The following is a 23,082-nucleotide window of genomic DNA, read 5'->3' as shown; positions in this document are numbered from 1 at the left end:
TTAACACCAACTTTCTGGTATGATGTCATTTTTAGCCCTTTACATTCAAACATGAATAGTAAATAATAAAATAATGAGCCATTTCCATGATATAATGATAGTGTGTTACATACTAAGGGGCATTTTTAACTTGAGCTAGCACAAGAATATGGTAATATGTATAAATTTTCAAAATGACACAGTTGCTATTGTTTGGTTACTTAGAGATGGAGGTTTTGAGTAAAATAAATTATTAAAATCTAACTCTAATAACTTGTTAGTCACATGATCAAACTGAATGTTGCCTGTTTCCCCAACAGAGTGAGAAATTTAAGTTTCTTGAAATAATTAAATAATTACATAAATAATGCAATTAACTTTGCCATCTTGATATAAAGGAATTATATTCTTATTTGGGGGCATGCCCCCACACCCATGATCCTTTTAAGAATAAGAAAGTGTTTCAGATCTTCTGTACTTTATCACTTATTTGCTAAAACTTAACATGTGATTCTTTTATTTTGTTTTGTTTTTGTTAACAAGTACAGTAGAAAGCTAAATGGTACTCAGAGAAGCAGCTCCTGGAAAGCCCAGACAGATGCCCCTTAAGCCTGCAGCTGGCTTGCTTTTGAATTGTTCATTGTGTCAGTGTTTAGAGAACCCAAGCAATGCATAGTTAGGCGTTGGTTTTTGTCCACCATCCTGGTCACTGTATTAACAATGATGATGATGACGACGACGACGACTTTTACAATATTTAGGAAGGTAAAAAATTAAGAATTTTTTATTGAGCAGTTCAAATTGATATTTGTAATTGTCTTGAAATTACAATAATTGAATTAAATACTAAGTCTTATCACTTAGGAAGTTGAGTATCATAGTATGTAATGTATGTTTAAAATGTATTGGGCTTTGGCTCAGCAGTTAAGAGCACTGATTGCTCTCTGGAGGACCTGGATTCAATTCCCAGCAACCACATGGCAACTCACAACTATCTGTACCTCCAGTTCCAAGGGGTCCTCACACCCTCACACAGACATACAGGCGTGCAAAACACCAATGTACATAAATTAAAAGTAAAATCATTTAAAAATATAAATGTGGATTAGGGTTGGAGGAGAAATGAGCAGAGTTGGAAAGGAGGAAATGGATAAAGGAAGTCTTTGTGCAATGAATAAAAAGTGTATGTGTGCCATCCAGGGGAGAGATGAGAGCAAATTCGTACGAACAGTTTGTGGGTATGGAGAGCAGGTGGGGGTAGCAAATATCTCTATTGGTATCAGAGCAGATAGCGGACACCTGTGTGGTAACCCAGCAGGTAGCGGACACCTGTGTGGTAGTACGCTGGATAATTGTGGCTAAATTAGAGTGATGGTGTCTATCAAGAGAAATGGTTAAATCTGCCATACTTAGGAGGTCAAACCTGCCATTGTGGAGAGGTGCGTGAGCATAGACAGTGGCCATGGGAAACACTGTGCCACAGGCCTCGCTGTACCCTCGTCCTCAGCTCTGCCTGAGAACGGGGACCGTTTTGGTCATATTCACGGGTAACTTCTCATAAACAAACTTTTTTTTGGGAAAAGACTTTTCCTAGTTCTCCTGTTGGAAACAGGAATTCTGAGCAGCTACTGATTTCTACAAGGAGGACACACACATAGCACATAGCAAATGTTTGAGACTGTCTCTGTGTGTAAGTGAGCCATAGAAAATAAGTAATCAAGGAGCGAAACTACAAATGTATACCAAAATATCAGTGTACTATAGTTTTAATGTGTCACATTAATCTTATGCATTTTACATTTTATTCAGCCATTTAAAAATATAAAAGTTATTCTGGATGCAATGGCTGTACAAAACAAGTTGTTACCCCAAGTGCATTTCCCTTAGAGGAAACTTGGAGGTAGATAGAGTAAGGACACTGAGATGCTTGTTCTCTTGATCCCTAAGGATCACATGTCCTTACAGTTATTATAATGGAATATTTTATTCTTCTATTTGAGCTCAGAGACCCAAGAGGCAAAACCTTATACAAACAAGAAAGCACCAGCCAGCATGTAGCAGGGTGAGTTCCCAGAAGAGCAGAAACTCTAGGAAGGCAATTAACACATACTAACTAGTAGCAGCTTCCAGAGGGCACTCCCTGTGGGAGAGAGGACTAACAGGACTTGTCAGACTTAGGTTAGGAAGTAGAGGTGGGGTCTATGATAGCAGTGTAAACCTTCTGAGAATACACAGCAAAGGTTTCCTGTGTTGTTCGCATTTTGATAAAAACAGCTATGTTTTTATGCTGAGTTGGGGGAGGAGTCATACTACAAACAATTACCAGAAGATTGTTTGCTTCATTATGTTGCTTTTTCAGGCCCTCACGTTCCTGTAGGTGAATGGAATGTGAAGCCGTCTAATACACGGCATACCTGTACATTTCAGGAGAAGCCACCAAATAACTAGTTAGCATTTACATTAACAAAGTCCAAGGCTTGGGATTTTCCTGTGCAGAACTGCAGTGTCTGCCTCCCTCCTCCAGTTGGAAAGTATCTAGAAATGTAAATTGTACATCTTTTATTGTTTTTGATTCAGGTTGCAATCCCCCCATGCCCCCCCCAACCATGCCCGAGTGCTGGGTTTAAAGGGGTGCACTACTATGCTCCCCTCAAGTTGCATCCTGATAGTGGGGGAGGAGATACATGACCAACACTGCGTTTAACATGTCAGCTCTTCAGAGCTGCTTTTGTTAAACGTGAGCACTACATTAAAAAAATTCTCTACATTGTCTTCCAGTCTGGACAAGATGGAAGGCTATTCTGGAGAAAGGGCCTTTTTGCTCATTCAGTAATACTGAGCCCCTTGCTTTGGCATAACTTTATGAAAGAAATGGGTATTTTGCAGCGAAATACAAGATATGCTTTAAAATAACTGTCTTCATTGTTAAAATTATTTATTATTTTATATTTGAAGTCTTAAAGACATTTGATTGGTTGGTTTAAATAAGACTGTAATTGCTCCTATGGTTCTTGATAAATTTCAACTCTACTGAATTTATTAGCTGGCCATACTATGCTAAAAGCAATAGTGTTTGTTTATATTTCAAGAGAATTAAGATTTGAGATAATTTCAGCAGATATTTTTTTGGAATAGCCAAAATGTGGCAAGATAGCAAATATTTGGTAGGGATATGCTACTTAGAGAAGCTTTTCAGACAGAAACTAAAATAACAGGTAAAAACAATTACAGCTAGTGGCCTGCCCTCGGGTTAGTACTTGAGTTTGGACTTCCTGTCAGGCTTTGGTCACATAATTTCTGAAACTGAAAGGAATTGTTTTTGTTTGTTTGGTTGGTTTTTTGAGACAGGGCTGTCCCAGACTTGCTTTGTGGGCCAGGCTGGCCTCAAATTCACAGCAAACCCTAACCCCACCCCACTCCCACACCCCGAGCGCTGGGATTAAAGATGTGCGCCACCACACCCAGCCCAGAAATATTTATATTTAGGACCAAATTATTCTGGGACATTGAGCTTAAAAATGAAGAGCTTTAGCCATGGCTGGTACAGATTTAGAGTGTTTTTTTAAGTCAAAAAGTATAAATAATAGTGACAGTGGCTAGCATTCTATGTTGTAATTACATTAATCCTGTATGTCTCAGCATGTGGCCTCTTTTGCACATATCCCTGTTGCCTTAGTCCTGTAACAACAATGACAACAACAAAACAAAACAAAAAACAAAAACAAACATCCACATGGTTGGGTACATTATAAAGAAAGGGAAAGTGTTGTTTAGTCCACAGTTTGGAGAGCTAAAAAATCAGGACTCTGCAGCTCCATCGGTTTGGCCCCTGGTGAAGGGCTCATGGTGGGGTTACCACAGTCGAGGAGCCTGTATAGATATCCAAGGCAAAGCAGGAGCCTAGAGGGAGTCAAAGACTAATTATTAATACATTTGCATCCTACAGGAACTGGTCCCGTCCTTTTGAAAATTATACACACACTTAGGCCACACTCCTTAAAACTTCCATTACCTCCCAACACAACCAACCCCAGGACCAAGTTTCCAGAAAGTAAAACTTGGCAGTGGGTGGAAACAATGAAGGCATTTCTTGACTTGTTTTTCTTGATGACCTTTCTTCCCCTGTTTCACTGCCCTTCATTATTAGTTATGCGGGACCATTCCCTGGTGGCAGAAACCAAACCCACTTGTATTAATAGTTAAAGCACTGATCTTTAGGTCTTTTTTCCCTTACTGTGTAGTTTCTCAAGAATGTTTGTATTGCCACCTGGGGTTTGATCTGGTTTCCATGGGAGCTGACCTGTCCCCAGCTATTCTTGACTTTTCAACCATTCCCCATCACCCTTTTCTTCTGTTCTTTGTTTCACCTGTTTGATGAGAGCAATTGTATTTTACTGCATGTTTTTCTGTAAGATCGATTAATTCACTCACAGACTTAAAAAAGAGACCCCACTTTTTATTCATTTTTCTAGGCAAGTGCCTGTGTTGGTTGGTCTAGACAGCTTTTGGTTTCTAAACAGCTGTGAGTTTCAACATCAGTTTTTTCTCTACATAAAGTACAGGATAGGGAAAAGCATCTGTGATTATGACCCCACTGCAAAGGTTTTACAATCACTCCAACTTCCAGATTTCTCTCTCTCTCTCTCTCTCTCTCTCTCTCTCTCTCTCTCTCTCTCTCTCTCTGTCTCTCTCTCCTACAGAGTGGAGTGCACAGATATGAACATCTGACAATAAAAAAGCCACAATCAAAGAAAAGAAAGAAAAAGCCACCATGTAGGCTGAGAAACAGTTCAGTGATTTTTTTTTGGAAGTGAGGTTGAGGAAAGTGAAAAGAGTTGATTGTAAATAAGCAAAGGGCAGATGTCTTTACAGTCTTATCCATGATTGTAACTGCACCAGCTGTATGAGTTGAAGCATCTATGTGCTTGTACTTGATGCTGCCTTAAACAATAGCTGTAATAGGGGGAGAAGGTCCCCCTCAATCACAGACATAGGGGAGGGGGGAAGGGGGAAGTGGGAGGGATGGAGGAATGGAGGATACAAGGGAAGGGCTAACAATTGAGATGTAATATGAATAAATTAATTTAAAAAATGAAAAACAAAACAAAAAAACAGTAGCTGTAAAATGTTCTCATTTTGTAGCAGGAATTACCGACTCTCAAATATGTAATCCTCCTTGGTTCCTGACTCAGTTCCTGAATAGTTTCTCAAATATATGAAGTATGTTTGTTAAGGTGTCCAGAATATGATCCCATTATGGATTATTTTAACTTGTGGCAGGTACGTTCATTTTGCTGCTTTTTGAGTTTTGCGACTCTGCAAAGACTATCGCCTCTTCTTGAAAACAGTTGTAAAATAGGTCCTGCAGGGAGGACAGGAACTCAAGCAGGGCAGGAAACTAACTGGAGGCAGGAGCTGATGAAGATTGGCTTGCTCAGCCTGCTTCCTCATAGAACCCAGAACCGCCAGCCCAGGGATGGCACCACCCACAGTGGCCTGGTCCTCCCCCATCAATCACTAATTAAGAAAATTCCCTAAAGGCTTGCATACAGCCAGATTTTATGGAGGCATTTTCTTAATTGAAGTTCCTTTTAGATGATTTCAGCGTTTATAAAGTGACATGAAACTATCACACTGTTTCTGGCTCTACTGTTCACTAGTTTTCTGACTTTTGGTTAGAATTGTTTTTGGTTTTGTTTGTTTGTTTGTTTGGTTGATTGTTTTGTTTTGTTTTGTTTTGTTTTGTTTTGTTTTGTTTTTGAGACAGGATTTCTCTGTGTAACAGCCCTGGCTGTCCTGGAACTCACTTTGTAGACCAAAGAGATCTGCCTACCTCTGCTTCCCAAAGCCCTGGGATTACAGGCCTGTGCCATACCCCCTCCTCCCAACCCTTGGGTAGAATTCTTACCTCACTGTTTTATAAAAGGAAAAGGATCCATTTCCATTCTCATAACCTTGAGCCATGAAGGTGGCAGTAAGTAACAGTAGCTTCTTTTGGACAACACTACTTTGTTCTCATGAAGAAATCTCTGGTTTTGATTTTTGCTTTTAAGCTGTACAGAAAACTGGATGGCTTATTTTAACACCATTGTAACCCTTAGGTGAACCCTTTCAGTATCCTCCAGTCTAAACAGCCAGGGGTTCTTTGGATGACCTTTAACTCAGAGAGTTAAATGCTTACTGTGTGTCAAAAAGTAGTAATGACTTTTAGACTATGAAACGTAGGTCACCTAAACTACTTCATTCATATTCTGTTTCTATTATCTTCAAAAATAATAGTTTTTAAAAGACTGCTTGAAAAAAGACCGAAGACTTGTAATGTACAGGCAGGCCATAGACAACACTGGCTTTCCTTAATGGGCTTACAGCTTGGATCCACATGAAATAATTTTTCTAAGAATCTCTGTTGTGCAGCTTGTCTGTGGACATGAGTTCTGTGTGCTCCTCCACCACTGTCTGTATGGCTCACTATAGAAGCTGATCTCTGGACGGCAAAGTACTGGCTGAACAAGATCAGTACGTAACAAGCAGCCTTGTTTTGGAATGTATTTTACTACATTGTGGAGTTGGCTCTTGACTGCTCTGTTGTTTTCATTTTGTTGGACATACTTTGCTCCCTGACAGAAGTAGCTGTCATTTTTCAGTGTTGGAAGATTTCATTTGCTGTTTTGTTTTCTCTTTTGCCCTTTTGAGTGGAAGTTATACCTGTTAGAAAACCGTGTAGTTTAGAAAGAAGATAGCTGACCTATGTCTTGTCCTGACTACTTCTGGGAGAATTTTTTCTTAGCAGCTAATCCTACATATGCCTACCAGGGAATAGGTCTCCCTGGCAGCTGAAATGGCTATTTTCTCAGGTTAGGCTTCAGAACTTTGGCTGTGCAGCATGTATTACTTACCATAAAACTTGTTTGGTTATAGGAATTGATTCTTTTTCTTCTTATTGGTATATTTGAAATAATTTTTCCTTTTAAATAAATTTGGAAAATTCTTAGTTGGTTAGGGTTTGACTGCCTGCAATTATGATTAATAATAATTACAGTTCTTTCTCTAATTAGGTTGCTCTTATCTTTGTAGAGTTCAAGCTAACTTGATCTAGGTGTTCAGTGTTGTCGATAGGTCTAGGTGGGAGAGGAAGTAGGGATAGAGTACATATACAGTATATAAAGATGTTTAGCTTTTGACTCACAGATAGTTTCTGACAGAGATAAGGTCTACATAGAAACAGTGATGGCACATAGAATGAATAGAAAGGTCAATGGAGGGTGTTTGGGGCTCAAGCTCTTAAGATTACATGATAAAACTTGAAGAGATGGAAATAGGTTTTTAAACAAAAACAAGAAATCAAGGCATATTTGCTTGAGCAAAACCACAGAGGTGTGTCATAGTTATTCTCTTAGAGGAAAAGAATTAAATGATTTCACTAGATTTGTATTAAGATGATAATGGGAAATGGTATGCAAAGCTGAGCACAGAGACAGATGGGCATGTGTGTGCTGTAATGATCTTGAGCACAGAGACAGATGGGCATGTGTGTGCTGTAATGATCTTGAGCACAGAGACAGATGGGCATGTGTGTGCTGTAATGATCTTGCACAACAGGAGTCAGTGTACAGTAAGCCAGAGCAGAGCTGGGTTCTGCCACTTTGGGTTTCTTTCCAGTTTGGACCTGTATTCTCTTTAAGTGAGCAATTGAACCAGGTGAGTTTCTAGGCTCCTTATACCTTTTCTAGTTCTATTATTGAAGATGTGAGAGGACAGATACCATAGTTGGAGGTCTGTATTGCCTGTATAGCAAATGAAGATTACTTTGTAAAATGTCTTGTAAACACATTATCATTAATTTGTTCCACTGTTTTTAAATTCAGTTCATATATACTTAGAAAGCTTAAGCCCACCTACCATTTCCATCTAGAAATTATTAGCCAATTAAAGTATTATAAAGGTTAAAATACAAGAACCTGGCTGGGTGTGGTGGCGCATGCCTTTAATCCCAGCACTCGGGAGGCAGAGGCAGGCAGATCACTGTGAGTTCGAGGCCAGCCTGGTCTACAAAGTGAGTCCAGGAGAAACCCTGTCTCGAAAAACCAAAAAAAAAAAAAAAAGAAAAAAGAAAAGAAAAGAAAGAAAGAAGTAAGAAATACAAGAACCTGCAAGCCATCCTCATAGCCAGCCTAACCTGGGATGCCTTTCTTTCCCTGCTGTCTGGACTTTGGTGTAGGGGGGATAGCTTCTCCTCCATTGTCATGGAAAGCAGGACTTCCTATGGTTAATAAAATTGCATCTAGATAACCTTCTGTCATTGTAGAATAATGTATTGCTCTGTAAATCTCACAGTAAGGACTAGAGAGAGATGGGACTTTACATCACTTATTAAGGTCTTGCCTCATTTTGCTGAGGCCCTGAGGTTCTAACAGCACAAATATTAAGAACGGCCTGGTTACTCACCTACCCTCTTAGGTTCTAACTGATGGTACAGGTGATTTTTGCCCTTGTTTTGGGGGAGGGAAAATCTCCCTGTTACTCACCCTGCTGATACAGTGTTACAAGGCTAAGGTTGAGATCAGTCCTCTTTTACTTGTGATTGGTTGGTTTCTAGAGGAATACAGTGTACACGTAGTGAGTAAAAGTGTCGTTAGGCTATTGAGAAAAAGGAATCTTTTTTGTCTCAGTCATCAACCGTAGACAAGCATTAGCTATTTACCTGTACTGATGTTCACAGTTTTATTCTATACAGTATAAGTGATACAACTGGTATGTCACATTTATTCTTCATAGGCCTGTGGATTGTTTTGTTTTTTGAGTTTTGAGTTCTTGTTTTGAGTTTCTCTGGCTTTGGCTGTCCTGGAATTCACTCTGTAGAGCAGCAGGCTGGCCTCAAACTCATAGAGATCCTCCTGTCTCTGCCTCCCATATGCTGGGATTAAAGGTCTGCACCACTAACGCCCAGCAGGCAGGCATGTGGATTTTATACTTGTGGAATGGCTTGAATATTGAAAAGAACAATCTCTGTTTGACGAATATTTGCACTTCATTTATATTCTCTTTAATTCTTATCAAGATGCCAATGTGTACCTAGCATTATCTACGTTAGTATGTATACCCAGATGTCAGGTTTCAAACCAGGAAAAACAGCTGAGGTGCCTATTTAACATTTCAAAGCAGACCTGGCCTCCAGGTTCTCCCAGCATCCCTCAGTCCCTACCTGTTACAGGGTATGGGTGGCATACTACCACACTATACCCTGAATTCTCCAGCTCTGGGACTGGGCTGCTTTTTCCTCAGAGGCTTTTATTTTCCTGTATAGCACAGACATTTTGCTTACCCACCTCGTTTTGTACCTTTGGCCTCCTGGCTGCTGCCCCTTATTCCTCTCTCTCCTCTCTCCCTTACCGTCTGTCTGTCTTCACACGGTCAGGCTCCTGACCACTCTGGACCCTTCTAGATGTGTCTGCTTCTACAGTAAGCTTTCACCATACCTAGAAGCAGTCATGTCTTTTATTTTCATGTCTTTAATCCCAGCACTTGGGAGGCAGAAGCAAGCAGATCTCTGAGTTCAAGGACAGCCAGGTTACACAGAGAAACCCTGCCTTGAAAAGCAAGCAACAACAAAAGTTGTTTATGGTAGAAGACAGATCCATCTGGAAGAGAGTTATAGAGAGACATTTGGAAGTGTGCTTACATATATGTATTTATCCTTCATTTGCTTGTTCATGCCTGGATTTTTGTGTCCTGAGTTTCTGAATATTTGCAGATACATATTTTTTGATACTCATTTTTTTTCTTCTAAGAGTTCTGAAAGTATTCCCACACTATATCTCAATAACTATATTAGTCTGAATCATTTCTAGACAGCCTTCCCTTCACTTAGCGTTTCCAGCCTCCTAGTCTAAGCAACATGGTTTTTCACCAAAGACTTCACCTTCACTTCTCATGGGCATGCTCTAGTCCCTTGGTTTAGAGGAGTGCTTGCTCTGGAAGCTTCTTGAAAATAGTCATAGGAAGTAAAGGGTTTTGGTGCCTTACCTATTTCTCAAGGCAGTGGAAGTTGCAATACTTTAGCTATGCCTTAAGTGAGTGCCTGCCGAGGATTTAGAAGTTACTGCTTGACTTGTCTTCCAGCTTCCAGCTTTGTTGAAAAGACAAATGCCATTCAGATTCTGAAAAGCACTTAAACCTAGCTACAAAAAAATAAAAAGGCCTGGTTTTAGCTATTTTACTTTGCTTTTTTTCTTCTTAAACTTTTTATTTTTATTTTTATTTTAAGTCTATTGGCTTTTTATTTCATAGTAATATACTTTGGCATGGCTATCTGTTTTATTTTTATAGTCTATCATTTTCTATACTGATTAACTACAGCCTAGAAAAGAATGTTGGATTTCCTCTTTCCTCACTTCTGTGCTTCTGTTTAATTGGATAGTAGAGTACCTGAACTGATTTTATTTTATCTGCCTTGCTTGACTTTTGGTTCTACTTCCTGGGAGACTGAAGAGGCTGTGTGGACTTGTGGTGAAGGGCTCTTTAAGTCCTCTTGCAGCCAGCTCTTTCGTGTGTGTGTGTGTGTGTGTGTGTGTGTGTGTGTGTGTGTGTGTGTGTGTGTGTCGTGCGCGCGCGCTTAGCCTGTCTGTTTTATCTTTAAGGTATTAAGACTGAATTCAGATCGTGCAGGGTTAAATTGGTATATTTAAAGCATCTAGATCATTTTCTCATACATAGTAAATGATAATTATTAGTAATTGACATCAAGAGCCCAGCTTTCTATGTGAATTTTAAGTTTCTATAAAATTTTTGAACTTTGATTTTGTGTATGTGTGTAAAATGTGTATTTGAGTCACATATGCCATGATATATGTAGAGGTCAGAGGACAACTGTTGCGTCTCTTCTCATCTTAGATCTTTGCCTGCGTTCAGACAGTTCAACAGGTCCTCAGGCTGCCTGTCAAGGGCCTGCTGAGTCATCTTGCCAGTCCTAATACCTTTCTTTCATTTCTCTATCACTATTTCCTAGCCTCTCATTTTTATTTCATGGATGCAGTGTCATCTTGAATTATCATAACTGGTCAATTGAGAACATTTGGGGGGAAAGCCTTCAATATATAAAAGGAAGTCAAAGAATGCAAATAGTAACAACCCACATAAATTAGAGCCCTAAGGTATTTAGGGCCAGGGTCAGGGTTTGAACTGTTCAAGTTTTCTTAGTGGACTGATGCTTGTATTGTTTTGAGGTTTCTTACATGTTAAAGGCTTTGTCTACATTCTTCATAATTGTCTTCAAATTGACAGGAGTATACATAGGTATATCTTGTCTTCAGTATGTTGTCACACCAAAGATACCATGGTGCTGTTTAGAAATTTTGCCCACTTAAATAATTACAGAACCCTTGGTGTTTTTCTTTTCTTTTCTTTGTTTGTTTGCTTTTTGAGACAGTAACTATCCTGGACTCACTTTGTAGACCAGTCTGGCCTCAAACTCACAGACATCTGCCTGCCTCTGCCTCCTGAGTGCTAGGATTAAAGGGGTGCACCACCATTGGCTGATGTTTGTTTTTCTTAATAGGTATAGGTAGAGACTATAAAGAAGGGTTTTTTTTTTTTTCAGCGTTTTTTTCTTTGTTTCTATTCTCTTTCCACGGTCCTAGTTTGGTCTTCTGTTGCTGTGACAAACACTTTGGCCAAAGCAACTGGAGGAGGAAAGGGCTTATTTCAGCTCAGGTGCAGTCTACCACTGAAGGAAGCCGAGGCAGGACTCTCAAAGAAATGTTCTTCCCAGCTTGCTCAGCTTTCTTTACCTACACTGCCCAGTGATAGATAGCACCACCCACAGTGGGCTGGACCTTCCCCCATTGATTAGCAACTAAGAAAGTGAAGCACAGATATAGCACAGGCCAGTCTGATCTGGGCATTTCTTCAGTTGAGGGCTCCTCTTTCTGGTGACTTTTGGTTGACAGGTGAAGCTAACTGACTCCAGTGCCAGGTAGAAATTCTGACTCCTACCTTTTACAATGGGGCTATAGTATGTGGGTGTTGGGTTACTGAGGGCGTGTGCTCCAGAACTTAAAGCAGTTCTTATGGGCCTCTAGAGCAGTTTTCCCAAGAGAAGTTGTCTTATTTTCCTGCTATAGTATCAACTTCTAAGCACTTTTCAAATGAGGAACAGATAGTATTTTGGGCTTGCTGGCTATTCTCCCTACCCAGATTGTGAAGCATTGTTTTTCCAAGGAGCTCTTGTGTAGGAGTGACTCATAGAAACCTCAGGTTTTCAAATGTTATTTGATGTTGTATACTTTGAATTGGAGCCTGAAGGGGCCTGTATTTAGTTCTTGCAGACACACATTTTAGCTTCATGCATCATTGTTAGGGAAGTCACAGGCATCCTTGTCACCCATTTTGGCTTTTAAGAATTATGAAACAAGACGTGGCTACCTTAATACCACTTAAGACACTGTTTATCTATCCTATTAGCTTCCTCTTTTGTTGCTGACTTTTCTCAGGTTCTCCATTTTTTCCTTTTTTGAAGTTTTATTTACTCTCAGTTTAGTGAGTTGAGAAATGGAAAGAAACAAGTGCAACCAGTGCTCTTAACTACTGAACCATCTTTCCAGCTCCAGTAAATAAAACCTTTTAAAGGTTTAAATATACCAATATTTCACTTAGGGAAACAGAATTCCTCAATAAGTAGCATGGGAACTCCTCCCAATAGGTTTATATAGTTTTTGGGGTGTTTATGTGTGTGTGTGTGTGTGTGTGTGTGTGTGTGTGTGTGTGTGTGTGTGTGTGTGTATACACACGCACGCACAATATGTTTCTAGTTTTAAGTCAGCAGGCTGTTCGTGACTTTGATCTCACAGTTGAGAGAAGACAATTCCTGTAAGAACCTGTATATGCTAGAAGTAGATGTAGAATGTCTCTTAATCACTGATCACTGATCAATCAGAGTACTTCTGCTTCTGCTACACAGCTGCTTCAAGGCTTCCTGGAGGCCCCCTTTCTGTACTTGCCTTGGTTTCTGTCTTCTCAGTTCAGCTTTTATTTGAGCCACAATGAACATCCCAGACTGTTCTGTGCTAGTGTTTTTTTACTTCTAGCCAGAGGACCTAGAACATCCAGGAGAAACTGATAACTCTGGTCCTTTATTTTGTTTTATTTTGGATTTTTTTCCTAGCCGGACTATAAATTGCATATCTGAGATCAAAGGTTTCCATATCCTTTTGCTCACCTTCAAAATGTGAGGTAGGAAAGAATAGTGGGACAGCAAGGTGTATGATTCCTGCCTACTCAACAAGGAGGGAACCAAGATGAGTGACTGTGCCTTTGTGAGGGGAAATGGGTAGCATTCTCCCATTTAGTATGTTAGTTTGATTTTAGTAGAGCACGTCAAGTATTAGTCCACACTGAATATTGCAGGAAAGAAGCTAGCGTTTAAGTATCAAAATCCACTGCAAGTGCCTCCCTTGGTTTGTTGTTATTTTTAATTTGCGTTAGAACTTAGTATGGTGTGGCAGAAAGGCCAATTATTATAATGTCAGTTCTACATTACTGTAATGAAGTACCCAAGCATGGTTGATTTCATAAGGCTGCTTTAGCTCACATGTCTGGAGGCTCATGGACTTGGCCCTGATAATGGCCTTCTAATGATTGGCACCACCAGAGTGGCAGGTGTGCACGTGGAGGGGAGGCATTGCTTTGCCAGACAAGAAGCTAGGGAGCAATTAAAGGCTCAGGCTGAGACTTGCGTAGCAACTTGCTCTTGGGAAAATTGCTCGAGAGTCCCATAAGCCCTGCTTTAAGTTTTGGAGCACATGTTCTCAGTGACCTAACACCCACATACTAGAGTCCCATTGTAAAAGGCTGTACGTCAAACAAGTTGGTATTGAAGCTTTGAACATAGGAACTGTTGAGGTGCAAACACAAAGCATCTCCAAGTTTAGCAACTGATAATGTAGACCTCAAGACTTTTAGATAATAGACCTGCTTTTGCTCTTCTCAAAGCTCTTGCATTCTTTCTCAGATATGTGTTTAAAATATTGGTTGGGTAGAATATTTGCTAAGGTACTGTCTTTTCTATTGATGTAAAGAGACACCATGACCAAGACAACATATAGAAGAGTTTACTGAGATTTACAGTTTCAGAGGGTGAGTCTATTGACCATGCAGTAGCTAAGAGCTTACCTGTGAGGCAGCAACCTCAAGGTAGAGATCTATCTAGGAATGACATGAGCTTTTGAAACCTCAAAGCGCTCTCCAATAATGCCACACCTCCTAATCCTTCCCAAAGAGCTCCATCAGCTGGGATGAACCATTCAAACAGGAGCTTGTGGGGAACATTTTCATTCAAACCAACATTGCTACTGTGTAGCTATAAAGAATGTGACTACTGGGTCAAATGGGAACGATATTTTTCATAAAGATGGTCAGCATAGAAAGCTATTCTAATATGAAATTGCGTACATGTGTGTGGGGCAGATTTAAAAATGAGAATAATCTAAATAATAGGAATAGATATGGGGATTTAGGTAGAGCTCACTTTTCTCATTTAACTTGTTTATTAAGATAGTGGGACAATCTCTATACATTGATTTAAGTCATTGATTCTAGTCACAAACCTTTTTTTCCCAAATTAAGTTGTATTTAAGTACTATAATGCATTATTGTAAGTCTAATGTTGACGTTTTAAATGCTTTTTGTTTTCTATGCCTTTTAAAAACTATAGTTTGATATTCAGAATAGTTAAATAACCAGTTTTCCTTTATGTTTTAGGATTTAAGTGCCCGGTATGCTCAAAATTTGTACCCTCAGATGAAATGGATTTGCATCTTGTGATGTGTTTAACAAAACCAAGAATAACCTATAATGGTAAGTTCAGTGCCTTAAAATAACATTTCAATTTAACATTGCCATAAATAATGTGAACTCCATGTTATGAAGCAAAATTTAAATGGCAAGAAGGGCTCAAATTCTCATCTTAAGATACCTTTATATGTGTAAAAATTATCTATTAATTAGGTTGTATCTATTAATACGTGAAAATAAGAACATTTTCTAAAACATTTAATGGCAAGAGTGGAATTGTTTTGTATTTCTTTTAAATCTTAATATCTGGCTTAATGACAAAGAATTATCACATTTTTCTACAATTAGGTTTTTTTGTAATAGAACACATCAGATGCCCTGGAAAATTCCACTAGTACATAGGAGAAACTGAGAATGAAAAAGGAAAATGATGTTAACATAAAAATAGTTTTAGCCCAGTAGTGGTGGCACACGCCTTTAGTCCCAGCATCGGGGAAACAGGCAAGCAGATCTCTATGAGTTTGAGGCCAGCCTGGTCTACAGAGCTAGTTCTGGAACAGCCAAGGGTACACAGGCCCTGTCACCACATTGAAGTGTGTGTGTGTGTGTGTGTGTGTGTGTGTGTGTGTGTGTGTGTGTGTGTGTTGTGGGTGTCTTGGTTTTGTTAAATGAAAAGGCTGGCCAAGACTTCTTCATGTCCCTACACTTTGAGAACTGCTGTGTTGACTAAAATCTTTTAGGTTAGGCTTAAAGAAAAAGTAATGTTTGTGACAACTATGTTCAGAAACAAACAAACAAAAGACTGTTTGTAAGAATGTATAATAAATGAGGGACTGGAGAGATTTCTCAGTTGTTAAGAGCACTTATTGTTCTTCCAAAGGACCTGGGTTCAGTTCCCAGCACCCACGTGGTGGCTCACAACTCTATGTAACTTCAGTTCCAGGGGACATGTCACCCTCTTTTGGCTTCTGTGGGCACTGTATATATGTGGTGCACAGACATACATACAGGCAAAGCACCTGTACACATGAAATAAATAACTCTCAAACAAATCTGTAATAAACAATACACTGTTAAGAGTAGGGATAAAGGTTTTTGTTTTGTTTTTTTTTTTTAATATATAAATGCAATAGAAAACTCATAGGAAAAAATAAATGCAGGAAATGGAGACTGAAACTTTATTATCACCATGTATTTGTCTATCATTCTGGCACTAACTGGCAATTGCTTTAAGTTTGGTATGTTTGACTAGGATATTGCATCTTGACCCTAGTAGTACCATCTTCAGTGTCAAATGGAGTAAATTTGGGAATTACAAATCAAATAGTACCTTCTTAACTAATAAGAAATTCAAACTTCAGTTGGATTTTGTGGTATTTGCCTATAACTTTAGCACAACTGAGACTGAGGCCAGCCTGGGATATTTATATAGTAATATGCTATCTTCTAATGTAAAGAAATAAGTAAATAGAGGAACTTAGTGCATATCTAAACGCCATTAAGAAAAAAGAAGAAATGACATTCGAGGATTAAAAGTAGTGCCCTCTAAAGAAACTGTGGTACATTTACACTATGGAATACTACTCAGCTACTAAAAACAAGGAATTTCCGAAATTTGTGGACAAATGGATTGAACTAGAAATGATCATAATGAGTGAGTTAACCCAGAAACAGAAAGAGTCAAATGGTATATACTCACTTACATCTGGACACTAGCCCAAGGGATATGTCCCATGAAAGTCTTCACTTACCAGGAAAGTGGGACAGAGGGGAGGACATCCTATTGGGACTGTAGGTGAGAGAAGCATGGGAGAATGGGGAAATAGAAGGACCTAGAGGGTCCTAGAAACCTACAAGAAGAACATTATGATGGGCAGATCTGGGCCCAGGGGTCCTGCTCAAACTTTGGCACCAGCCAAGGACAATATGTGCAGTAAACTTTGAACCTCTACCCAGATCTAGCCAACGTACAGGACATTCTCCACAATTGAGTGGAGAGTGGGGTCTGACTTTCACACGACTCTGGTGCCCCATATCTGACCACGTCTCCTGGATGGGGAGGCCTGGTGGCACTCAGAGGAAGGATAGCAGGCTACCAAGAAGAGACTTGATATCCTATGAGCATATAGCGGGGGAGGAAGTCCCCCTCAGTCACAGTCCTAGGGGAGGGGAGTAAGGGAAAAATGGGAGGGAGGGAGGAATGGGAGGATACAAGGGATGGGATAACAATTGAGATGTAATATGAATATATATCAGTGCCCTCTTGTAATGTGGGAGTCTCTGGGCTGACTATTATTATAAGGAACAAGGGTTACTGTAGGTGACTCTGTGACCTTAATGAGCCCTCTAAAAATCCCTGTAAAGTTTTAATGAACCAAAAAGAAACACAAAACAAAGCAATTTGAAAGGTGTGTTAGCAATCTTTTGAAAAAAACAACTTTCTTCTCAAGAGTCAAGAGTTTGCCCCTAATGCTATCTATACTACTTAACAGTTATTGACAACAAAGCACACAGACCATACACACGCACACGCGCACACATACACACCTGTGCTTAGAAGCAAGGGTATAGCCATTCTGAACAATATCTAGGCCTACATCTATCTATAAACATTTACAGTAAGAAGCAAAGTGTTCATAAAATTTTATGTAGCTGTTAATTTTCAAACTAGCCTGAGGGCTGTGATGGTGGAGAAGGAATCTCTGGCTCTATTGGTCTAGGGGTTACAGAAAGGTGTGGCACATTGGTAACATGCCTCCCTGTCTTGGGCATGGGGAGTTCTAATTGCTTTAAAGGCAAAGCCCCAGAATACCACTTCTGAGATTGGTGGTGTGTCTGTTTGGAGGTGACGTTTTTAGTGCCTAAGCAAAGCATCTGTTATGTTATGCTATCATAAAGTTTAGTACAGCTGAGTCTGCGAAGCTGAGTCTTTTGGTCACATGACTATCATTTCATGTTTGAATTCCTAAATGTTGACACCAACTCAGCTAGGTTGGTGTTAATCATATTAAATGCTTCAACAAGAATTCCCTTTCAGTATACTTAGTAACTTGTATCTTCTGCAGACTTCCAGAAGTTGCTAAATTTGAAAATTTGAAGTTTATTTGTAAAGTGTATATTAACTATCTATAAAAATTCACAGAATACTCAGGCTTATATTCCGATAGCTATATCTATTGAGGAAAACGGATGTAAGCTGAGGTCTCAGAGCGTGAGATCATCCCCAAGATACTGTGTACATACTTGTCTGCATTTGTTTAGATCCAGAAAACTGTGTCCCTGGTGTTGAGGGTTACTCCTACTCTTGGGGTTAAAAGTGACACTTCCCCATGCTAGCTGTTGCTGGCTTTGTTAGCTCGCTTTTCATCGGCTGTGACAAAAATGCCCAGGAAGCCAGCTAAAAAGGAGAAGACTGGTTTTTTACTCATGCTTTCAGGTAGTGATGCTTGACCAAGGAAATTTATCCTATTTCTTGGTGTTCAGGAAGCAGAGAGTACAAGAGAGCATGTGGCGGTGGCCCTGTTATGCTCTTCAAAAATGTGCCCAACAATGACCCACTTCTCACCTACATGGAACACAGTGTGGGGACCAAGCACTGGCACACAGCTGTAGGGCATTTCAGAATGGGCTCTAACACTGGCTTTAGTGGGTCTGGATTCTGTGGGCATGTACGTGTCATCTGAAAGTGAGTTGTTGCTGAGCGTTTCTGCGAGTTTCCTTGGCTTATTGAATCACTTGTAAGCTTACTAATAGTAAGCTAACCGTGCACTGTGGGTGGGGCACGCTGCTTTTCCTTACCCTGCTGAATGGGTGATGGCTTTGAACTTGAGTAGTGTGTGTGTCATTTTCTTCTCTTTTAAAACAAAAAGCAGCATAATTTATTTAAGTTTGTTTTTGAAACAAAATCTGTAGCCCAGGCTGGATTCAATCCTTACAAGGTCTCTTGCCTTGGTCTCTCCAAGTGCTGGGACTCTAGGTCTTTGCTTTCCTTCTCATTTTTTGCTGTTAGATTGTGTTGGTAGATTTTTCTAATGCTCTAATTAAATTGTATTGATTTCTGATGTTGCTGGACTTTTACATCTTGATAACGGAGTATTTAAAAACATTGCTACAGAGGTTAACACGGGCAAAGACTATGAATTGGAACCTCTTCCTTTGCTTTGAAGTTGTCTATGTATTTAGGAAGGTGCTGCTCTCTATCAGCTACAGCACAGCTGTGACCATCCACTCTTTAAAGACAGACCACTGACCACTCCATCAGTACAGTTCTTCTCATTTTCATTCTGGGAACTTTATTTGAAATTAATCCTTTTCTGTTCCTGAGTGTGATGGCACAGTTATGTAATGACAGCATCCAGGAGCTGGAGTGGGAGAAGCAGGAGTTCCGGCCAACCTTGCTCCATGAGACCCTCTTCCCAGCACCCAAGTCAGGAGGAATAATATTGTCCTCTAAATTTTAGATCTTATCAGTCTAACATTTCACATGATATCTTCTCACATTTTTTAATCTTTAAAATATCTTTGACCTTCTTTTCATTGTAGTATATGTTGTTGTGTTTGGGCTAAACTATTTAGTTGATATTTTAAAAGATAATAACTTATTTCTTTTCACTCCCTCATCCCAAAATAGGATTTCTCTGTGTGGCCTTGGTTGTTCTGGACTCACTTTGTTCACTCTTTATATAAATGGCACTATCTGTACTTCCAAAGGTCCTGAGTTCAGTACCCAGCAACTACGTGGTGGCTCATAACCATCTATAATGAGATCTGGTGCTCTCTTCTGGTGTGCAGACACACATGTAGGCAGAATTATGTATAAATAATAAATTCATAAATCTTTAAAAAACTTTAATAGCCTTTACCAACTTAATATGTTTTACTTCTTTTACTAATTTCAAAGATAACTTTGGTAGGAAGATACGGTAGAAAGTCATTTTGATTCTGATGTTAGAGTGCAGTCCGTACACTCTGTTTTTTAAATTCATTTCTTTTTTTTTTTTTTTTTTTGGTTTTTCGAGACAGGGTTTCTCTGTGTAGCCTTGGCCATCCTGGACTCACTTTGTAGACCAGGCTGGCCTCGAACTCACAGCAATCCGCCTGCCTCTGCCTCCCGAGTGCTGGGATTAAAGGCGTGCATTTAAATTCATTGATATATTTGTGGTTAAATACCTCATTCCTTTATGTAAATCATGATGACTATCATATTTTTAGCTGTCAGCATGACACAAACCAACTGAAGAAGTGCCTGATTAGACTGTTCTGGAGCCTTGTCTCTGGAAGCATTTTCTCAGTTGCTGTTTGATAAGAGTGAGCCCAGCCTGCTGTGGCAGTGCTATCCCTAGGCAGCCCAAGAAGGCTTGGGCTGAATTCAAAAGGCAGCTGAGGGACTGGAGAGAGTTTAGCAATTAAGAGCACTTAACTGCCCTTGCAGAGAACCCAGCTTTGTTTCCCAACCTCCACAAGACAGTTCACAACCCTCTGTAGCTCCAGTTCCAGGGGATCTGTGCCCACTTCTGACTCCCTGCGCACCAGGCACACACATGGTCCACAGACACACAAAATAGTCATCCATAAAACAGTGGGGGTTTTTTGTCTTAAAAAAGTAGCTGAGCATGAGCCTGTAAACAAGCCTGTAAGCATCCTCCATGGTGTGTACTTTAATTCTTTTGAGTTCCTTCCTTGACGTGCCTCAGTGATGTTTTGTGACCTGTAAGTACAATTTCAAATAAACACTTTGATCTCAAGTTTCTCTTAGTCAAAATCTTATCATAGCAAAAGAAACAAACTAGAACGTAAGTGAATGTAGAAAACATGTTTTCTATGGAGTGAAAAAAAAATCTTGTTTTGTTTTATTGTTGTTTGTTTGAGAAGATTCTCTGCATAGCCCTGGATATCCCTAACTGCCTTGCTGTTCCCTGTGTAGACCATGTGGGGCTCAGACTCAGATCTGCCTGTATCTGTCTCAGCAGGGGTTAAAGAGAAGTGCCATCACACCTGGCTACATCAGCTGCTTATTAATACATAAAGTGAGTTGGTTGAATTATGGAAATAGTCAGTATACTTGCTAAGAGGGAGTCTTAGCAAAACAAACATGGTCTACATAAGTCTGGCAGATTTAGACATTTTAACAAAACCCCCCACTGTAACTGGTTTTACCAATTTTTCTCGGATTTAAAGTCTCAAGTTGTGTTGGTGACATTAGCCTTACAGAACATTTTCTGGCATGTGTGTACATGTTTCTATATGTGCAGGTATTTGTATATATGTATGTGTGTGTATAGAGACCAAAGATTGGTGTTTTCTTCTTCTTTTACCGCTCTCCATCTTGTTTTTGAGACAGGGTGTGACTAAACCTGTCACTCATCAATTCCACTAGTCTAGCTGACCAGAAAGCTCTAGGGATCTATCTACCTGTCCCCACCTCACCAAGTCTGGAGTGACAGATGCATGTGGCCAGGCCCTGCTTTTAAATGGGTGCTGGGATCCAAACTCAGGTCCTTATGTTTGCACTCCCAAGTACTTTACTCACCAAGCTACCTTGTAGCTGTTGGCTTTATATATTTCCAGCTATGTTACCTGCACAAATATTTATGCAACTTATTTGAGCATTACTTTTTGGATTAGAACTTTTTAAGGACAGGTCTGGGGTAGCCAAAGCTGTACTTGGATTCACTGTGAGCCAGACCTGGACTTAAACTTTTCCACCCCCCCCCCCGCCCCCATACCCACTACCTGAACTGCTCAGATTGCTATTTATCCACAACTGTGCTTGCATCTTTTATGTTATATTTTTTGTTTCTTGTGTGTGAGTGTTTTACCTGCATATTTATGTGTTCCACATGCATGTCTGGTGCCCATGGAGGTCGGAAGATGGCGTTGTATATTCTGGAACTGGAATTGCTCACGGTTGTGAGCCACTGTGTAGGCACTGGGAACTGAATCCAAGTTGTCTGCGAGAACAAGCGCTCTCAGCTGCTGAGCTGCCTCTCTGGTCCCTGGTGCTGTGTTTTTTCTGTGTCTCATAAAAGGCCTTAGCCATTTTCTGTTTAGCGTCATCATTTGATGGTGATGCTGATTTTGGAGTACTGGGGATCACAACCCAGTTTATTGATGCGTACCAAGCAAGTACTCTACTCCAATGATTTGATAGTATTTTGATTTTCATTTGTTGACCTGTAAATGGTTTGTTTACCTTGCCATAACCAGTTAGCCTGCTGAAATTGTGTGAACTCTGGTATTACATGAAATCTTCTGATTTTGGGTCTGAATCAAAGGATTTTATTATTCATGACATGACAATAGCCAGAGAAGCCATTTGTTGGTCCTGACGCCTTGGTTCCACCTCAGTGAGTAGCTGCAGTGACGAGGCGCTCAGGGAGCCTGCGCCTTTGCTTGAGGCACACCTTCCTGAGCTCCGAAACTGACTGGGCACGGAAACACCATGACCTGGGGCGATGGCCTTCCCAATGTGTTTGAGTGCATTTGCCTGCCACTGTTCTTACTCCTTTTTAAAATTAACTCTTCTTTTTAACATGTTTGCATGGTTACATTGCAGAGACAGAAAATACCCAGTGAAAAGTCCCCACTCACCTTAGGTAGCTTGAATTTCCTGTGCTGTTAACAGTAGAGAAAGGGTGTGTGTGTGTGTGTGTGTGTGTGTGTGTGTGTGTGTGTGTGTGTGTGTGTGTGTGTGTGTGTGTGTGTGTGTGTTTGTTTTTGCAGTGTTGAGCGTAAAACTCAGGGTCTCATGAATATTCTCTACTGCTAATTTATGTCCCTGTTCATGTTTTTGCAAGCATACATTCATGTGTTCTTTCTACATAACTTTACATGACCATTCTGTACGTAATTTGAACCTTGAGCTTTTAAAAATATCTTTGTTTGCTGGCAGTTATGCTAGATGAGTCATTGTTCTTTTTTTATTATTGCTTTATATTTTGTATATTAACTAGTTTATTAGTTTATTAACTAGTTTTTTAATGGATTTTTAAGTTGTTCTTGGTGTTTTGAGCAGCTGAGTATGTCTTTGGGACATATATCTGAGGTCATGTTCAGCCAAGGTTATATATATTTTTTGCATTCCTGATAATCATACATTGTAGTCTTAGAGGGATTAGAGCTCCTTTCTGGATTTGGCTTCTCTTCCACTGTTGCTTTGGTTACTTAGCGCACTAATCATCTGGGCATGACCTGCCCAGTACTGCTGCCTACTAGATAGTCCTTCCACTGCTCTATGAGGTAGCTGCCACCCTGAAATGTTCTTAAATAAACTGCAGGCTTATAATCAAACCTGCAGCTCTCTGAGCTATACACACA

At 39.9% G+C, this 23,082-nt stretch overlaps 1 protein-coding gene across 1 annotated transcript in view; it reads left to right on the top strand.

Moving 5' to 3' along the window:
• Znrf2 (zinc and ring finger 2) overlaps nucleotides 1-23,082 on the top strand; it is a 68,536-nt gene that overhangs the window by 27,864 nt on the left and 17,590 nt on the right. Inside the window, exon 2 of the mRNA XM_051152333.1 lies at nucleotides 14,734-14,829. Within this exon, the coding sequence (XP_051008290.1) occupies nucleotides 14,734-14,829 (96 nt within the window). The remainder of the gene's footprint in view (nucleotides 1-14,733; nucleotides 14,830-23,082) is intronic.

This window comes from Acomys russatus, chromosome 10, assembly GCF_903995435.1.
Source record: "Acomys russatus chromosome 10, mAcoRus1.1, whole genome shotgun sequence".
Classification (NCBI taxonomy): domain Eukaryota; kingdom Metazoa; phylum Chordata; class Mammalia; order Rodentia; family Muridae; genus Acomys; species Acomys russatus.
The sequence above is the reverse complement of the archived record's forward strand: the minus strand, read 5'-3'. Positions and strand labels throughout refer to the sequence as shown.